This window comes from Ruditapes philippinarum, unplaced genomic scaffold (assembly GCF_026571515.1).
Source record: "Ruditapes philippinarum isolate M1 unplaced genomic scaffold, ASM2657151v2 ctg10667_1_1_1_1, whole genome shotgun sequence".
Taxonomy (NCBI): Eukaryota; Metazoa; Mollusca; class Bivalvia; order Venerida; family Veneridae; genus Ruditapes; species Ruditapes philippinarum.
The window spans coordinates 13,661-33,686 of NW_026853404.1; the positions used below are offsets into that span (position 1 = coordinate 13,661).

General features: G+C 35.5%; 1 protein-coding gene across 4 annotated transcripts in view; it reads right to left on the reverse strand.

Annotated features, from left to right (window-relative positions):
* Positions 1 to 19,307, reverse strand: part of LOC132736782 (exocyst complex component 1-like) — a 32,319-nt gene extending 13,012 nt beyond the window's left edge. The window contains exons 1-10 of one of the 4 annotated variants that reach the window (XM_060723998.1): positions 19,187 to 19,307; positions 17,757 to 17,858; positions 16,999 to 17,241; positions 12,972 to 13,121; positions 12,583 to 12,685; positions 10,467 to 10,618; positions 9,739 to 9,846; positions 7,663 to 7,730; positions 7,236 to 7,262; positions 2,375 to 2,434 (exon numbers count right to left, since the gene is read on the reverse strand). In XM_060723998.1, the coding sequence (XP_060579981.1) occupies positions 2,375 to 2,434; positions 7,236 to 7,262; positions 7,663 to 7,730; positions 9,739 to 9,846; positions 10,467 to 10,618; positions 12,583 to 12,685; positions 12,972 to 13,121; positions 16,999 to 17,241; positions 17,757 to 17,858; positions 19,187 to 19,294 (1,121 nt within the window). In that variant the 5' untranslated portion in view covers positions 19,295 to 19,307. The remainder of the gene's footprint in view (positions 1 to 2,374; positions 2,435 to 7,235; positions 7,263 to 7,662; positions 7,731 to 9,738; positions 9,847 to 10,466; positions 10,619 to 12,582; positions 12,686 to 12,971; positions 13,122 to 16,998; positions 17,242 to 17,756; positions 17,859 to 19,186) is intronic. The other 3 variants (XM_060723999.1, XM_060724000.1, XM_060724001.1) reach the window with 3 other exon arrangements.
* Positions 19,308 to 20,026: the final 719 nt, after the last annotated feature.

Consider the following 20,026-nt stretch of genomic DNA (forward strand, 5'->3'; position numbering starts at 1 on the left):
AATCACTACAATAATTTAGGATCAAAATCTAGTTCTACAACAAACTGTTAATAAAAAATAAAAAAAAACTTTTTAGCCACTGCAATAAACAAGAGGGCCATGATGGCCCTGAGGTCGCTCACCTGTATATAGGCCCCCCCCCCACCCCCGGGCCAATTTTTACCCAAGGGCTTTTATTTGTTTATTTGAACAGACTTGGTAGACACCCATAAGAAGATGTTTCATGCTAAACATATAAGTTCTAGCTCATTGGCTTTTTTAAAAGAAGATTTTTAAAGTTTTTACTATACACATATAGTTAAAAACAATGACACCCCTGGGGCAGGGCCAGTTTTGACCCCCGGGCGTTTATTTTAACAAACTTTGTAGATATTTACTTAAAGATGTTTCATGCTTAATATCTAAACTCTAGCTATTTGGGTTTTTTCAAAGAAGATTTTTAAGTTTTTGCTATACACATATAAGGAAAATCAATGACCCCCCCCCCCGGGCGGGGCCAGTTTTGACCCCAGGGCTTTTATTTGAACATACTTGGTAGACACCCATTAGAACATGTTTCATGCTAAATATCTTAGCTCTAGCTCTTTGAGTTCTTTAAAAGAAGATTTTTTAAGTTTTTACTATATGCATATAGGGAAAATCAATGACCCCCTGGGGCGGGGCCAATTTTGACCCAGGCTTTTTATTTGAACAAACTTGGTAGACACTCATTAGAAGATGTTTCATGCTAAATATCTTAGCTCTAGCTCTTTGGGTTCTTTAAAAGAAGATTTTTTAAGTTTTTACTATATGCATATAGGAAAATCTATGACCCCCTGGGGCGGGGTCAATTTTGACCCCAGGGCTTTTATTTGAACAAACTTGGTAGACATTCACTAGAAGATGTTTCATGCCAAATATCTAAGCTCTAGCTCTTATGGTTCTTTAAAAGAAGATTTTTTAAGTTTTACTATACGCATATAGGGAAAATCAATGACCCCCGGGGCGGGACCAATTATGACCCCAGGGCTTTAATTTGAACAAACTTGGTAGACACTCACTAGAAGATGTTTCATGCTTAATATCTTAGCTCTAGCTCTTTGGGCTCTTTAAAAGAAGATTTTTAAGTTTTCACTATATGCATATAGGGAAAATCAATGACCCCCTGGGGCGGGGCCAATTTTGACCCCAGGGCTTTTATTTGAACAAACTTGGTAGACACCCATAAGAACATGTTTCATGCTAAATATCTTAGCTCTAGCTCTTTGGGTTCTTTAAAAGAAGATTTTTTAAGTTTTTACTATATGCATATAGGGAAAATCAATGACCCCCCGGGGCGGGGCCAATTTTGACCCCAGGGCTTTTATTTGAACAAACTTGGTAGACACCCATTAGAAAATGTTTCATGCTAAATATCTTAGCTCTAGCTCTTTGGGTTCTTTAAAAGAAGATTTTTTAAGTTTTTACTATATGCATATAGGGAAAATCAATGACCCCCCCGGGCGGGGCCAATTTTGACCCCAGGGCTTTTATTTGAACAAACTTGGTAGACACTCACTAGAAGATGTTTCATGCCAAATATCTAAGCTCTAGCTCTTATGGTTTTTTAAAAGAAGATATTTAAAGTTTTTTCTTTTGGTTGCCATGGCAACCAGAGTTCTGCATGGAATTAAATTCTTTGAACAATTTTTAAAGGTGACCCCCAAAGGAACATTCCTGTGAAGTTTGGATGAAATTGGCTCAGTGGTTTATGAGGAGATGTCATTTAAAGCAAAAGTTTACGGACGGACGACGGACGGACGACGGACGGACGGACGGACGCCGGACGAAAAGCGATCACAAAAGCTCACCCTGTCACTTTGTGACAGGTGAGCTAAAAAAGCATCATACTTTTCTAAATGTGACAATATGTAAAAATAATAAACAACAAGAAAACAACAACAAAAGATTTCAACAAGTCTTGAATAGAATAGGAACCAGTTTCAAAATGAATCTTTACCATTGGCCAATTACAAGCCTGCAAAGGTTACCAACCAATCAAATTCTAGAATTTATTAATAATGTCCACCCTAATTTTATAATCGAAGGCCCTATATACAAGTTAAATAATTTTCTGTATAATAAAGAATATTTTTCTCTACATGTAGAAGGAAAAATATATCTTGAATATAGTTGTCAGATATATTCTCATACAATAAAGTTACAAATGCATTTAAACAGTCATTTTACAAAATCTAAAACTTACATGACTGAAAGAAAACTATAATATCAGTAAAATTCAGCCTGAAATAAATGTCTGTCTATTTTATGCATGCCAGGTTTTTAAGCAAAGGGAGGTCACTGTGTCACATTTACAACAGTTTTAGCGTGCAGCTGCGAGGTCACACAGACTTACAGTTGTGATGTTGGTATCCTCGATGTTAAACCCTCACCCAAGTTCTCCACAATATATTCCCTAAATATAATGTCAAAATATGATGATACAATATTACACAATATCTTTAATAATAACCCTATCACTAGCAAACAATGAAGATTTTGACGGTGATTTCTCAATACAAGTTTATGTACCCCAAAATTGGTCCGAAAACAAAAACTGTCAGATGGTCTGCATACTCAGCTATTCTCAGTCATAAAAAAGCTTACAACACTAACCATAGTAGGGTACAGTCCCACCACTAACACTAGGATGGGGACAGTCCCATCACTACAAACTATGCTGATGATAGTCCCCCACCACTACAGATCCCTAAAGTAACACTAGGCTAAGGACAGGCCCATTGCTTACACTAACCTATGGAAAATAGAACAACTAGCTTATGGGAAATCCCACCACTAACACTAAACTGAGGATACACCTTCTATTTACACAAGGCTGTGGACTGTCCCATCACTAATACAAGGCTGAGGAACGTCCCACCACTAACACTAAACTGAGGAATGTCCCACCACTAACACTAAACTGAGGAATGTCCCACCACTAACACTAAACTGAGGAATGTCCCACCACTAACACTAGACTAAGGAATGTCCCACCACTAACACTAAACTGAGGAATGTCCCACCACTAACACTAAACTGAGGAATGTCCCACCACTAACACTAAACTGAGGAACGTCCCACCACTAACACTAGCATGAGGAATGTCCCACCACTAACACTAGACTGAGGAATGTCCCACCACTAACACTAGACTGAAGAATGTCCCACCACTTACACTAGACTGAGGAATGTCCCACCACTATCACTAAACTGAGGATACTCCTTCTAATAACACAAGGCTGGGGACTGTCCCACCACTAACACAAAGCTGAGGATAGTCATCCAATAACACTAGGCCAACCAGGATAGTCCTACCATTTGTAAATAGCCAATATCTTCCCAACACTGCTAAAAAAGTCCAAAACTAAACATGATTTCATTTTAAATTTTTAAAGTTTTTTTTTTTTTAAAGTTTGAAGGTTGTTGAAATTAAATGGTTACTCAAATAGAAGGGATACTTCTACTGCTGATGTATTTACTATCATGACTTTCTATCAGAAGTTCTAAAATAAGACAACAAAATTACAATGAATAATCAATCAGAATATTATATACTCAAATGGTATTGATCAGCATATAGCATACCAAGAATACTTTTAAGTCTTCATATAATATAAAACAATGACTTTCAAACCCTTTACATTCAAATTTAATTTCATTATTTTATATTAGAGATAATTGTTACAATTACTAGAAAATATTACTGTGTTGCAATCATAAATAAGTTTGATGTTATATTATGACACTATCACATATTCTTATTAACAAAACTGCTGAAAAGAACTTTTTTTTAGCAGTAATAAAAAAACCCCAAAAAACATTCTGTATTTTCTAGCATACAGACAGTTGTTCTGTACTGGTGAAGTTAATATTATATAAATTATCCAGAATGACAATATCAAGTAAGTGCTAGCTTTCTAACTAATATTCAACCTAAATATCAAACACAAAAAAAAACTGACCACTTTTGTGCAACTATCTGTAAACATTTTAAGTAAGTGTCATAAGATAAAATACCACAACAATGAGATCAGTTTTGCAAACATCCTAAACAAATAGGGAAAACCATTAATTTACCCTAAAAAAATCTCTTTACATATATAACTACAAATAACAGTTAAACCATTACTCTGCTATAAAAAAGAAAATGATCAGCCATTGCCGCCAGTATAGAGCCAAGCCAGACTGTACTTCCATGCATTCTTAACCAGGCTATATACTGCTGGCTGACTAATGTTATATTTTCATCTTGATACCCCCAAAATTGATAATGGACAGTTCCAAAATTGTAAGCTGGACCAGGCCATTTCAGCAGGTTAAGGGTTTAAGACAGATGTAAACATATGATTTTGTTGATCTATAACCTCATTACTGCTTAGAAAGCAAGTTTAAACTAACCAGCAAGATAAATACATGAAAATAAATGTTTTAAGACAGATTACGATGATCACAATTTGTTTTGTATTCGTAAATTTAGAGGGTTAACTATTAGATAACAAGAGGGCCATGATGGCCCTGAGGTCGCTCACATGTATATAGGCCCCCGAAGCGGGGCCAGTTTAAACCCCAGGGCTTTTATTTGAACAAACTTGGAATTAAGACACCCATTAGAAGATGTTTCATGATGTTAAGTTTTTGCTATACACATATAAGGAAAAACAATGACCTTCTCCCCCCCCCCCCCACCCCCCCAGAGTTAATTTTAACCCAAGGGCTTTTATTTGAACAAACTTGGTAGACACCCATAAGAAGATGTTCATGATTAACATCTAAGCTCTAGCTCATTGGGTTTTTTAAAAGAAGATTTTTTAAGTTTTTACTATACACATATAGTTAAAAACAATGACACCCCTGGGGCGGGGCCAGTTTTGACCCAAGGGCTTTTATTTGAACAAACTTTGTAGACACTTATTAGAAGATGTTTCATGCTTAATATCTAACTCTAGCTATTTGGGTTTTTTCAAAGAAGATTTTTTAAGTTTTTGCTATACACATATAAGGAAGTCAATGACCCCCGGGACGGAGCCAATTTTGACCCCAGGGCTTTAATTTGAACAAACTTTGTAGACACTCACTAGAAGATGTTTCATGCTTAATATCTAAACTGTAGCAATTTGGGATTTTTTCAAAGAGGTTTTTTAATTTTTTGCTATACACATATAAGGAAAATCAATGACCCCCGGGGCAGGGCCAATTTTGACCCCAGCGCTTTTATTTGAACAAACTAAGTAGACACCCATTAGAACATGTTTCATGCTAAATATCTTAGCTCTAGCTCTTTGAGTTCTTTAAAAGAAGATTTTTCAAGTTTTTACTATATGCATATAGGGAATATCAATGACCCCCTTGGTGCCGGGCCAATTTTGACCCCAGGGCTTTTATTTGAACAAACTTGGTAGACACTCACTAGAAGATGTTTCATGCTAAATATCTTAGCTCTAGCTCTTTGGGTTCTTTAAAAGAAAATTTTTTAAGTTTTTACTATATGCATATAGGGAAAATGGATGACCCCCTGGGGTGGGGCCAATTTTGACCCCAGGGCTTTTATTTGAACAAACTTGGTAGACACTCATTAGAAAATGTTTCATGCCAAATATCTAAGCTCTAGCTCTTTGGGTTCTTTAAAAGAAGATTTTTAAGTTTTTACTATATGCATATAGGGAAAATCAATGACCCCCTGGGGCGGGACCAATTTTGACCCCAGGGCTTTTATTTGAACAAACTTGCTAGACACTCATTAGAAGATGTTTCATGCCAAATATCTAAGCTCTAGCTCTTTGGGTTCTTTAAAAGAAGATGTTTAACGTTTTTTCTTTCGGTTGCCATGGCAACCAGAGTTCTGCATGGAATTAAATTCTTTGAACAATATTTAAAGGTGACAACCAAAGGAACATTCCTGTGAAGTTTGGATGAAATTGGCTTAGTGGTTTATGAGGAGATGTCATTTGAAGCAAAAGTTTACGGACGGACGCCGGACGGACGCCGGACGAAAAGCGATCACAAAAGCTCACCCTGTCACTTTGTGACAGGTGAGCTAAAAAGACACAACACCAGCAAAATTTGCCTGACCATCCCAAGATTGATGGGAATTGATTTAATTAAAGGAAAAAGGTGTAGTTAAATAAGTGTGTTGTCAAGTAAAGATTGAAAACATAAAATATAAAGTGTGGACAGCAAAGCATAGTTAAAAGCCAAAATAACAGCTCTGAACCTGAGTAAAATTCAAACTAGCCAAAGCAAGAGTTAAAACCAAGGCTATCAAATCATTGTTTGGCGTTAAAAATGCAATTAGAAATACTATTGCAATAATATGCCCTGTGTAAGCATATAGAAAAGAAATGCAAGAAAATCTAAAGCTTGGAAAAAACTTTTTTATTCATTTGCAAACTTCACACAATATAGCAAAGTGAATTTTTCAATCTTATAAAAAAACAAGCAGTGATCTAGCCCTAAAACTTTCATATTTTGAAGCGGCTAATGCAAAACTGAAAAATTTCATAAATTATGAAAAAAAGAGCACTGCAAAATTGATTAATTTATGCCAGGATGCAGATTTGTTTATGGGCTGAAAACATCATTCAGTTATATGTAGGGAAAAGGCGCACTTGTGAAATTGTTCATATTAAGTTTTATCTTTTTATACTAAAATATGAAGGATATTGTCACAAAAAAAGGGTTCAATGTATTTATCAAACAATATTTTAAACTTAAATAAATATCATTTTCAATAAATTCCTGAATTTAAAGGAAACTAAAATATTTCCCCGAATTGGTATAGAAAAAAAATTAGTGACAATAATCGTAAGATCAAAAATTTGTTCCCTTTCGGGTTTGAACCCATGTCCAAATGATTGTGAAGATACCGGTAGGTCATCTATTTTCTAAATATATTTTCGAATTTATTTTACAGTGACAAATGGCCCCAAAAGCCTGTAAGCATATAGCTATCCAGATATACAGTTACAACTAGTCAAATAATGAGACATTTCCCTTATTCTGAACAACAGTAAGAAAGGAAAAGATGTGTACATTGTAAACTCAAAACTATAACGAAAAACTATAACAAAGAAATGTGAATTCAATTATTTGTCCGCTAGTTCAGAAATAAAAATAAAAAATCTTTTCCACAACAGCATTTGTGTTCAGAATAGCAATAGATTTTGAAACACCATCTAAATACAGAGACAACAGAATTACACAAGTACAAGCTATACCTGGGATACGAGTCATCATCTACCAATCTGAAATTTCGTTGTCATGGAAACATAGCAAATAAAAACAATTGAATACTCCCAGCCGGCAGAGGTCACTTATACACACAAAGAAAACTTTAACGCTGGTGCACATTAACATAGAATTCCTTCAAATTGAATTTATTTATATGATAAAGTTTGCAAAAATTACCTTTATATATAAGCCCTTTTCGCTTTTTTCTAAAAATATATAAAATCTAAGAAACCAAGGTCAGTCGGGAATGAAAATAACATATCCATTCTCTATGGTTAGAAATCTTTCTAAATGTACTTGTGTGAAATAAAAATGAATACATTATTAATTCAAGGCACTTTTTAATATGTTCTCCAAAAGAATTTATCAATTTTAAGACAAGTTTATGTTTAATATATTGTAACATATACATACTGTATTGTAATTTTGGGTTTCTGTTTCATCCAGATATCTCCTGTATCTTCTGCTTCATCAACCACTTCCTAAAATAGTAATTTAACAAATATATCACTTGCTATAATAATAAACAAATATACCACTTCCATACATACTAATAAAATATACCACTTCCTAATGTAATAACAAAATATAGAACTTCCTGATAAGATAACAAAATAAATACCATATCCTAATATTATTAAGATATGTTTTTCTAGTATTTCATAAAAGATGAAAACTCAACCTAAATACAGATAAACCTCCACACATGTTTAGAAGGATCCAATAGGTACATATATCACTAATTAGTTTTAAAATCAGACGATGTGTCTACATTGCAAGTATTTGGTTCTGGTACCTGTCTGATAGTAATATTCCAAATTTTAAAAAGGGCCATAATGCTGTTCAAATCTATGTAAGAGTTATGGACTTTGGACAGTGTCCTTCTCCTATGCCTTCCTTTATGTGTGATCTTTGAACCCATTCCTTTTAGAAGTCTTGTAGATACCAACTTGAGTACAATAGCTCAACCTCTTCTTGGAAAAGTCAAACAAACAAGAGCTGATGGTATGACAGTGTGCTTGACTATACTAATTTCTATGTGAGTACAATAGCTCCCCCTATTCTTCAAATAGATAAGTTAAAAATTAAAATCAAGTTTTTTTAGTCAAGGTCCCTGTGACCTTGACCTTTGACCCAGTGACCTTAAAATCAATAGGGGTCATCTACTAATCATGACTAACCTCCATGCTAAATATGAAGACTGTGGGTTAAAGGAATCTCAAGTTATTGGGTGACAAGCTTTCTTTTAGTCAAGGCCCCTGTGACCTTGACCTTTGACCCAGTGACCTCAAAATCGATAGGAGTCATCTACTAATCATGACTAACCTCCATGCCAAATATGAATACTGTGGGTCAAAGGAATCTCAAGTTATTGGGCGGACAAGGTTTTTTAAGTCAAGGTCCCTGTGACCTTGACCTTTGACCCAGTGACCTCAAAATCAATAGGGGTCATCTACTAATCATGACTAACCTCTATACCAAACATGAAGACTGTGGGCCAATGGAATCTCAAGTTATTGGGTGGACAAGCTTTTTTTAGTCAAGGCCCCTGTGACCTTGACCTTTGACCAAGTGACTTCAAAATCAATAGGGGTCATCTATTGGTCATGACTTACTACATGCATAATATGAGACTTTGGGTCAAAGGATTCTTAAGTAATTGGGCAGACAAGCTTTTTAAAGTCAAAGCCCCTGTGACCTTGACCTTTGACCCAGTGACCCCAAAATCAATAGGGGTCATCTACTAATCATGACTAGCCTCCTTCCTAATATGAAGACTGTGGGTCAAAAGAATCTCAAGTTATTGGGCTGACAAGGTTTTTTTAGTCAAGGCCCCTGTGACCTTGACCTTTGACCAAGTGACCTCAAAATCAATAGGGGTCATCTACTAATCATGACTAACCTCCATGCCAAATATGAAGACTGTGGGCCAATGGAATCTCAAGTTATTGGGCAGACAAGCTTTTTAAAGTCAAAGCCCCTGTGACCTTGACCTTTGACCCAGTGACCCCAAAATCAATAGGGGTCATCTACTAATCATGACTAACCTCCTTCCTAATATGAAGACTGTGGGGTCAAAGAATCTCAAGTTATTGGGCTGACAAGTTTTTTTAGTCAAGGCCCCTGTGACCTTGACCTTTGACCAAGTGACCTCAAATCAATAGGGGTCATCTACTAATCATGACTAACCTCCATGCCAAATATTGAAGACTGTGGGCCAATGGAATCTCAAGTTATTGGGCAGACAAGCTTTTTAAAGTCAAAGCCCCTGTGACCTTGACCTTTGACCCAGTGACCCCAAAATCAATAGGGGTCATCTACTAATCATGACTAACCTCCATGCCAAATATGAAGACTGTGGGCCAAAGGAATCTCAAGTTATTGGGCGGACAAGGAAAAACCGACGGACAGACAGGGAGACGTCCGGACAAGCTGATTCCAGTATACCCCCCTTACAACTTCGTTGTGCGGGGGTTTAATAAAGTTTACCTGTAAAGCTGAAGGTTGAACATCTGACAGTAGATGGAAGAATTTACAACAGAAATCCTGCTCTGCTAAACATACAGGTTCAAACTCACTCAATACCTTGTCAAACACCTGTAATTACATCATTCAAACATTAAATGCTAAATCTTCATAAAGAAAACTAGTCCTTCAATTTTCACTCAATAGCTACCATGACCTGTGATAATTAAGTACATAGGGTTGTAATATTTTACTTCATTTAATGTGAAGAAATCTTCAAATGAACTAAAAGTATTCTCTTTTATCAGTTTTAGTTAAGTAGCAACTATTAAGGTAGATTTATTCTGATTTACATCTTTGTTATATTTATCTTTCTCTTTTACAGAACACTTTGTCTAAATAGGAAAGTTTTGTTATAAATATTTCTGACAAGTTATATGACCGTACATATTGTTTGGAAATAAAACCCCAGCCACTAGGCCATATAACCTGCCAGGAATATTTATAAATAATATATATGTGAGCTAGTCTAAAATATAAGAGAGAACTTCAAAATGAAGTTTTTTCCAAGTTCACTTATAGAAAATAACTGTATCAATTCATAATTTGAAATATTACTTCAATTCAAGTACTTCATACTTTCACTGAATAATGATCAGTTACCCTTCTAACAGGGACCTGGGTGGTGTTTTGTCTTACTTTCATTATTTGTATGTCTCCCTTTATTCTCCTGCACATTCTACAATAATTACCTGGTCAAACAAATATCTCATGGTCATGTCAGCATCTGATCCCTGTATTACTGACATGGAGTCTACACTGTGTACAGAGCCCGCTCGTTTCTTACTGTCCAATGGTGATCCTATACTAGCAGATGATCCCGATAATTTAGCTCCACTCACATCTGGAAAAAACAAATTATTATCAATATGAAAACTCCATCAATCAAAAAGGTTGATGTTAAGAGTCCAACATGGGATAGAACAAGTGTAAACAATATTTTTTTTAAAATCTATTTTTCTTTTACCATAGAAACATTGTATATCATTCAATATGGAAAATTTCGATGTTTATAGGAGGATGACACCATGTACCTTTAAAAGTAAAATACAGCGACTGTATAGAATCACTTAATTTTCATAACCTACTTATATAAATTTCTCAACTATGAGAAGTTATTATCCCATGTAAGACACATGAAACTTCTGACATTCACAAACAAGACGGCCATGATGGCCCTGAGGTCGCTCACCTGTATATAGCCCCCCCCCCCACCCCCAGGGCCAATTTTTACCCAAGGGCTTTTATTTGTTTATTTGAACAGACTTGGTAGACACCCATAAGAAGATGTTTCAAGCTAAACATCTAAGTTCTAGCTCATTGGGTTTTTTAAAAGAAGATTTTTTAAGTTTTACTATACACATACAGTTTAAAAACAATGACACCCTTGGGCAGGGCCAGTTTTGACCCCCGGGCTTTTATTTGAACAAACTTTGTAGAAATTTACTAAAAGATGTTTCATGCTTAATATCTAAACTCTAGCTATATGGTTTTTTCAAAGAAGATTTTTAAGTTTTTGCTATACACAAAAAAGGAAAATCAATGACCCCGGGGCAGGGCCAATTTTGACCCCAGGGCTTTTATTTGAACAAACTTTGTAGACACTGATTAGAAGATGTTCATGCTTAATATCTAAACTCTAACTATATGGGTTTTTTCAAAGAAGATTTTTAAGTTTTTTGCTATACACATATAAAGAAATCAAATGACCCCCGGGGCGGGGCCAATTTTGACCCAAGGGCTTTTATTTGAACAAATTTGGTAAAGACAAACCCATTAGAACATGTTTCATGCTAAATATCTTAGCTCTAGCTCTTTGGGTTCTTTAAAAGAAGATTTTTTAAGTTTTTACTATATGCATATAGGGAAAATCAATGACCCCCTGGGGCGGGGCCAATATTGACCCCAGGGCTTTTATTTGAACAAACTTGGTAGACACTCACTAGAAGATGTTTAATGCCAAATATCTTAGCTCTAGCTCTTTGGGTTCTTTAAAAGAAGATTTTTTTATGTTTTTACTATATGCATATAGGGAAAATCAATGACCCCCTGGGGCGGGGCCAATTTTGACCCCAGAGCTTTTATTTGAACAAACTCGGTAGACACTCACTAGAAGATGTTTAATGCCAAATATCTTAGCTCTAGCTCTTTGGGTTCTTTAAAAGAAGATTTTTTAAGTTTTTACTATATGCATATAGGGAAAATATATGACCCCCTGGGGTGGGGCCAATTTTGACCCCAGGGCTTTTATTTGAACAAACTTGGTAGACTCTCACTAGAAGATGTTTCATGCCAAATATCTTAGCTCTAGCTCTTTGGGTTCTTTAAAAGAAGATTTTTTAAGTTTTTACTATATGCATATAGGGAAAATCAATGACCCCCTGGGGCGGGGCCAATTTTGACCCCAGGGCTTTTATTTGAACAAACTTGGTAGACACTCACTAGAAGATGTTTCATGCCAAATATCTAAGCTCTAGCTCTTAGGGTTGTTTAAAAGAAGATATTTAAAGATTTTTCTTTCGGTTGCCATGGCAACCAGAGTTCTGCATGGAATTAAATTCTTGAACAATTTTAAAGGTGACCACCAAAGGAACATTCCTGTGAAGTTTGATGAAATTGCTCAGTGGTTTATGAGGAGATGTTATTTAAAGCAAAAGTTTACGGACGGACGGACGGACGGACGAAAAGCGATCACAAAAGCTCACCCTGTCACTTTGTGACAGGTGAGCTAAAAAACAGTATGATGTCAGACATACTAACCACTTAACTTCCCTCTAGAAAATGTAATGAATTATTAATTAGACTCACTCAGTTTAGCTTTATCTCCTTTACCCATTATAGTTTGTCTGGCACATTCTAGAAACTCTTGTATTTCCTTACTGTATAGCTTTGACAAATTTGTAGCATATACCTGTAAATATAATGTGCAATTTGAACAAGTCTGTGGCATATACCTTCTGTATGTATATAATTTACAATTTGAACAAATCTGTGGCATGAGAAATGGACAAATGAAATAACTTGAATTCAACAAGCTATTTTGGTCTAATATAGGTATTCTAATTCTAAGTCAGCAGACACCTTTTAACACATTTACAGCAGATACCATACTATTTAACTTTTTAATTATCCTTTTCAAAAAAAAAAATGATCCTGTTAATTTTTCAAAACAAAAATCTCTGAAATCAGAACCCTACCTTGGCTAATTCTTTAAAGCTGTTATGATCTGCTTGTTTAAGCCATGCCATAAGTTCAGTGTATGGGGTAAGATCTCGATGACTAGAATGATGTTGGGGTAACTTCAGCTCTGATGAATGTCTACTCAATGTCTCACCTAACTCGTTCCCCTATAAAATAAACCACAATCTTACTTTACCCTTTATGCTGCTGAAAGTTAGCAATGCACATACCCTGCTTTGACATATAAACAGTCTATCAGTGGTTTAGGTAATTTAAATGTCTTAATTACTACAAATAAGTGGCCGACAATATTATCCACCTGGCAGACTGGCCTGGCTTTTAACTGCTAATATTGGTTAGTAATAACAAAAATTGGTACAAGAATCCTGAGTTGCCAGGGGCCATGGATTCTCTCATGTAAGGAAGCTATCCAGCTGGCTTACAAAACATTGGTGGTTCCTCTCAGGTGCCCTGTTTGTGCCTGTAATAATGTAGACATGGGCACCTGAGATCTTCCTCCAACGATTATGCTGGAATGTCACTATATGACCATCACAGAGTCAATGTGACTAAAAACCTATCAGCAACAAAACAACAACATTCAAAACATTGAACTACATATTTGTGATTAATTTTTGCTTATAAAATTTTGTTTCCATTATCATATAATATCATAGTTGATAATATTAATTGTATAAATATCCTACTATAAGACATTAACAAGAGGGCCATGATGGCCCTAAGGTCGCTCACCTGTATAAAGGCACCCGGAGCGGGGCCAGTTTAAACCCCAGGGCTTTTATTTGAACAAACTTGGAAGACACCCATTAGAAGATGTTTCACAATGTTAAGTTTTTACTACACACATATAATGAAAAACAACGATCTACCCCCCTCCTTTCGCCCCCGCCTTCACACACCCCCCCCCCCCGGCAGGCCAATTTTAACCCAAGGGCTTTTATTTGAACAAACTTGGTAGACACCCATTAGAAGATGTTTCATGCTAAACATCTAAACTCTAGCTATTTGGGTTTTTTCAAAGAAGATTTTTAAGTTTTTGCTATACAAATATAAGGAAAATCAATAACACCCGGGGCGGGGCCAATTTTGACTCCAGGGCTTTTATTTGAACAAACTTTGTAGACATTCACTAGGAGATGTTTCATGCTTAATATCTAAACTCCAGCTATTTGAGTTTTTTCAAAGAAGATTTTTTAAGTTTTTGCTATATACATATAAGGAAAATCAATGACCCCCGGGGCGGAGCCAATTTTGACCCCAGGGCTTTTATTTGAACAAACTTGGTAGACACTCACTAGAAGATGTTTCATGCCAAATATCTAAGCTCTAGCTCTTAGGGATTTTTAAAAGAAGATATTTAAAGTTTTTTCTTTCGGTTGCCATGGCAACCAGAGTTCTGCATGGAATTAAATTCTTTGAACAGTTTTTAAAGGTGACCACCAAAGGAACATTCCTGAGAAGTTTTGATGAAATTGGCTTAGTGGTTTATGAGGAGATGTCATTTAAAGTAAAAGTTTACGGACAGACGGACGCCGGACGAAAAGCGATCACAAAAGCTCACTTTGTCACTTTGTGACAGGTGAGCTAAGAATTTCTAAAAAATATTGTTATTCCATTTTAAGCAACCTTTATTTAATTTACCAAATAAAACTGATGTGGAAGTTTATATAGATAGTGTTAATAAAATGGTAAAATCAAATCCCAAACTTTTAGCTTACATGTCAAATTTAAATATAATAATTCAAACATAGATTTATTAAACTATATTTTTAGTTTAATAGAGGATATTGAATGAGTGTAGGTTTAATACTAAATTTATTGAACGAGTTGAATAAAATCATATTATGCGAGCCTCTGGCGAGCATAATATTGTTTTATTCAACGAGTTCAATAAATTTAGTATTGAATCTAAACGAATATAATATTCTTTTTATCACATATATAAAATAAGAACGGTAAACTGTTAACAAGAGTCACTTTTATTTGATGCGCCTATAGTGGTAACGCTAACACTAGCGCGCTTTAACGCTATGTTTATAGCGCAAATGACGTGACGTCAAAGTGTTATTACACTAGTGTAATATCGTCTAGTGTAATATCGTTTTTATTAAATGGCTTTATTACACTCCTGCACCGCGGTTTATGTGATAAAATGTATTATCATATAACAAGAGGGCCATGATGGCCCTAGATCGCTCACCTGATTTATCAAACTCATCCAAACAATTACCTAGACAAGCATTCTGACCAAGTCTCATGACAGGTGAGTCAAAAATGTGACCACTACAGTGTTAACAAGGATTATCCATATTTGAGCAGTGCGACCTAGTTTTTTACCCAGGTGACACATATTCAAACTTGACCTAGAAATCATCAAAACAAACTTTTAGACCAATATCAAGGATACTTGGATCAAAACAGTAGCAACTAGTGTTAACAAGATTTTTCTATTTTTAGCTCCGGTGACCTAGTTCCACATGCGATTTCGAACTCATCCAAGCAATTACCTATACAAGCATCCTGACCAAGTTTGATGATAATTGAGTCGAAAATGTGACCACTAGAATGTTAACAAGGTTTTTCCATATTTGGGCGGTGTGACCTAGTTTTTTTCATCCAAGATGACCAATGTTCGAACTTGACTTAGAAATCATCAAAACAAACTTTCAGACCAATTAACAGAATATTTGGATCACAACAGTAGCCACTAGAGTGTTAACAAGATTTTTCTATTTTTAGCTCCGGTGACCTACTTTTTCATCAGAGATAACCCATGTTCAATTTCTTCCCAGCAATGACCTAGACAAGTTTCCTGACCAAGTTTGATGACAATTGAGTCAAAATTGTGACCACTAGTGTTAACAAGGTTTTTCTATTTTTAGCTCCTGTGACCTAGTTTTTCATCCGAGATGACCCATGTTGGAACTCATTTGAGCTATCACCTAGACAAGCATTTTGATCAAGTTTGATGATGATTGATGCAAAAATGTGACCACTAGAGTGTTAACAAGGTTTTTCTATTTTTAGCTCCGGTGACCTACTTTTTCATCCGAGATGACCCATGTTCACACTCATCTGAGCTATCAACTAGATAAGCATCCTGACCAAGTTTGATGATGATTGATGCAAAAATGTGACCGCTAGAGTGTTAACAAGGTTTTTCTATTTTTAGCTCCGGTGACCTACTTTTTCATCCGAGATGACCCATGTTCAAACTCATCCGAGCTATCACCTAGACAAGCATCCTGACCAAGTTTGATGATGATTGATGCAAAAATGTGACCGCTAGAGTGTTAACAAGATTTTTCTATTTTTAGCTCCGGTGACCTACTTTTTCATCCGAGATGACCCATGTTCGAACTCATCCGAGCTATCACCTAGACAAGCATCTTGACCAAGTTTGATGATGATTGATGCAAAAATGTGACCGCTAGAGTATTAACAAGGTTTTTCTATTTTTAGCTCCGGTGACCTACTTTTTCATCCGAGATGACCCATGTTCGAACTCATCCGAGCTATCACCTAGACAAACATCCTGACCAAGTTTGATGATGATTGAGGCAAAAATGTGACCTCTAGAGTGTTAACAAGGTTTTTCTATTTTTAGCTCTTGTGACCTAGTTTCTCATCCGAGATGACCCATGTTCGAACTCATCCGAGCTATCAACTAGATAAGCATCCTGACCAAGTTTGATGATGATTGAGGCAAAAATGTGACCGCTAGAGTGTTAACAACTAAATGTGAACGGACGACGGACGGACGGACGACGGACAATCATCGATCCTAAAAGCTCACCCTGAGCATGCTCAGGTGAGCTAAAAATATAAATGATTTGTTTCTTTTTCAAGTTTTGTAGATTGATGACCCACGGAGGATCTCTGTGCATTATTACAAGCTAAATTAAACACATAAGAATATCAATGACCTTTCTATATACATTTAATATGGATCTCTGACACTGGACAGGGAGACATGTGATTAAATGTCAAAAACTAGAATATAAACAAAAATTCAAATTCTACCTGGTGAATGAACAAATTATTTAGATGATGGATAAGCCTCCTAGAGAAATCTTGTTTCAACTTATTAAACTTTTTCATCTGTTCTTCTACAGCTGCCAATTTAAGGAGAGCATCATGTATACTGGCATGTCGGCATCTCTGTAGTTGTTGTGCTGCCGCGGTACAGTCTAGTATACCGTTGGGCGTGGATAGATCACCTTCTATCAGCGATTTTACATACTTGTCGTCTAAATCTAACTGGTTCTAAAATGTATGTATATGTTGTTTAATATTATATTTGCAATGTTTCAAATTGCTTAAATGCATATCAAAAATTTGTAATGTAGATTTGTGAGTTTTGAAATATTAAACAGTTCAAGAATGTTAAAAGGACTTCACCGAGGTTTCCCCGACATGATGGGACTGAAAATATTTTTTTTTTAAGATAAATGTTTCATTTGATGTAGGTCTAGACCAATAACTTAATGCACAAAATTTCAGATCATTTGTTCACGCTGTTTTTCTAGAATATTTATTGTGAAAACAAAACCTAAACTTGAAAAGCAATATTTTTCACTGAAATATGGCTTATAATAGCACAAAAACACAATTTACAATTCATTTTTTTGGGGTTAATTCATTATTCTTAATTATCTTTTGCGTTATCTTTCTGTTTTAAGTGCTCCAGGTGATCTATGTAAGTAACTCAAATTTTATGTTTTCAGGCTTTTGAGCCTTTTCAACCTATAGTATCTATGATAGAAGTTATATATACTTACAACAAGGCTTTCAATTTCCTCCAACATTTTCTGATGGTTATCATTCCTTACAGATAGTAGAGTATCCTTGTCTTTCATTACTTCCATCTGGTCCTTCACTGACTGTTTAATAACATATGAGCCGCATCACGACAAAACCAACATCGTGCGTTTGCAACCAGCATGGATCCAGACCAGCCTGCACATCCGCGCAGTCTGATCAGGATCCATACTGTTCGCTACTATGTTGGTTTTGTCGTGCTCATATACTAGTTATCATTCACAACACTTGTTGTCATTTGAAAAAATGTTAAAATATTCAATGTGACAAGGATAAACCTCATAGCTTGATTGTCAATCTATTTACAAAATGTTTTCTGAAGTGTTTCCATTTGAGTAACAGCTATATTATAGTATACATTTGGTAACATGGAAAGTATGTGTTGAATGTAAATTTATTTTAAAGACCAAACACAATCCTGCAAGACAGACTTTTAAAACATTTGTTAGAACAATTATTAACCAATGCTACTACAATCAAAGCATTTTACAAATTCATTGTGTGAATTATGACCATCCATTAATGCAGGAAAACCTACAAATGCAGAACCACCAACCACCTGTATGCTAGCATGACATATGTAGCTAGATCATATAAAACAACTCACCGGTTTGGAAATATAAATACAGTGATAGCACAAGTGATCCAAAAACATTTATAAATCTAAACCACCTGACCATGGAGGTCGCACATATTTTAACTATATTAATTGTGACATGTTAACCATCTCAGAAATATAATACTTAGATTAATGGAATAAACAAGAGCGATCAGTGATCACATGTGTCGCCTCATTATGGCCAACTTCATGTTTGGACAAGTTTTGTGACAGACGGACAGTGCACAACTAGACTTGGTACTGATCATTCCTGTAAAGTTTGGATAAAATTGCACCAGGAGTTAATAAGGAGTAGTCCGGACAAGCTTTTGTGTATCTGGCAACACACAGAAAAAAACACCTTTTTATCAAAGGGCCATAACTCGGCCAAAAATCATTCAACCGGAAAACCCGTGCAATATGCGCAAGGACTTGAGCTACAGATCAATCCTGTAAAGTTTCATTGAAATTGCATTAGTGGTATAAGAGAAGTAGTCCAGACAAACTTTAAAAATAAAAATTATTGAAGGGCCATAACTCTGACAAAAATCATTGAACCGGAAAATGCTGACAATATGCACAACTAGACTTGGTACTGATCATTCCTGTAAAGTTTGGATGAAATTGCACCAGTAGTCTATGAGGAGTAGTCCGGACAAGTTTTGTGACGGACGGACAGACAGACGACGGAGAAGTGATCCCTATATGTCGCCACTACTCCATAGAGGCGACACAAAAAAGAAAAAATGTACACAAAAAATAGAAATGATATAAATTGAGATAAATAATTACCTGTAATATTCTATCATAAGAATCAAGTTTACTCTCTATATTTTCTGCCTGTTGTATACCATCATCTAGAAGTCTCATTAAGTTTAATACTTGATCTTCACTTCCCATTATAGAGTGAATGTTTGCCTTAAAATACAACAATAATAATGTACATGTGTAACTGCTAATTAGATGTATAGTGAACATACTATCAAATATGAATCTATAATAAGCATTGACATCATTATGTGCTGGATTTTTCTTTGATAACAGTAGTTATACAATCTAACAAAATTGATAATAAGCTCGTATTTGTTAAATGTCAATCCAATCTGACCTAATCTACTTAAGGTTTTTCTTGCATATAGATCTGATTTCCACCATACCGTTTCACTGACATTGTGATTTGGATTTCCCAAGAAAGCTATTTTTAGCAATGCAATCAAACTCTCCTTTACAGATAGTCATTAGACCAAGTATCAAATTAACATTGTCCATGGAAGTAAAACAAATTGTTGGAATTTTTGTTAGAAAAAAAATGTTTGAAGTAATTTGAAACCAATAAACTGGAAATAATTGACTTGATTTTTAATGGGTTAGATTATTTTGCCAGGTTACTTGAAGGCTATATGGACAAAGCCAGGTTTGTTCCCACAAAATCATGAAAATTACCTAGTCAGTATTGGTTTTCTAGCCGTTAAAATTAGAAACCAAATCACTTTCAAAATTATGAAAGCTCACCGATGATTGGCTGTTTGAAAGGATACGAGAAGGTGACAACCTCTTGGTGGATGTCAGATCCTAATGCATAGCATTTATTTTGGGGATTTTAATCGATTAAAGTCGCCCTACAACGTAATA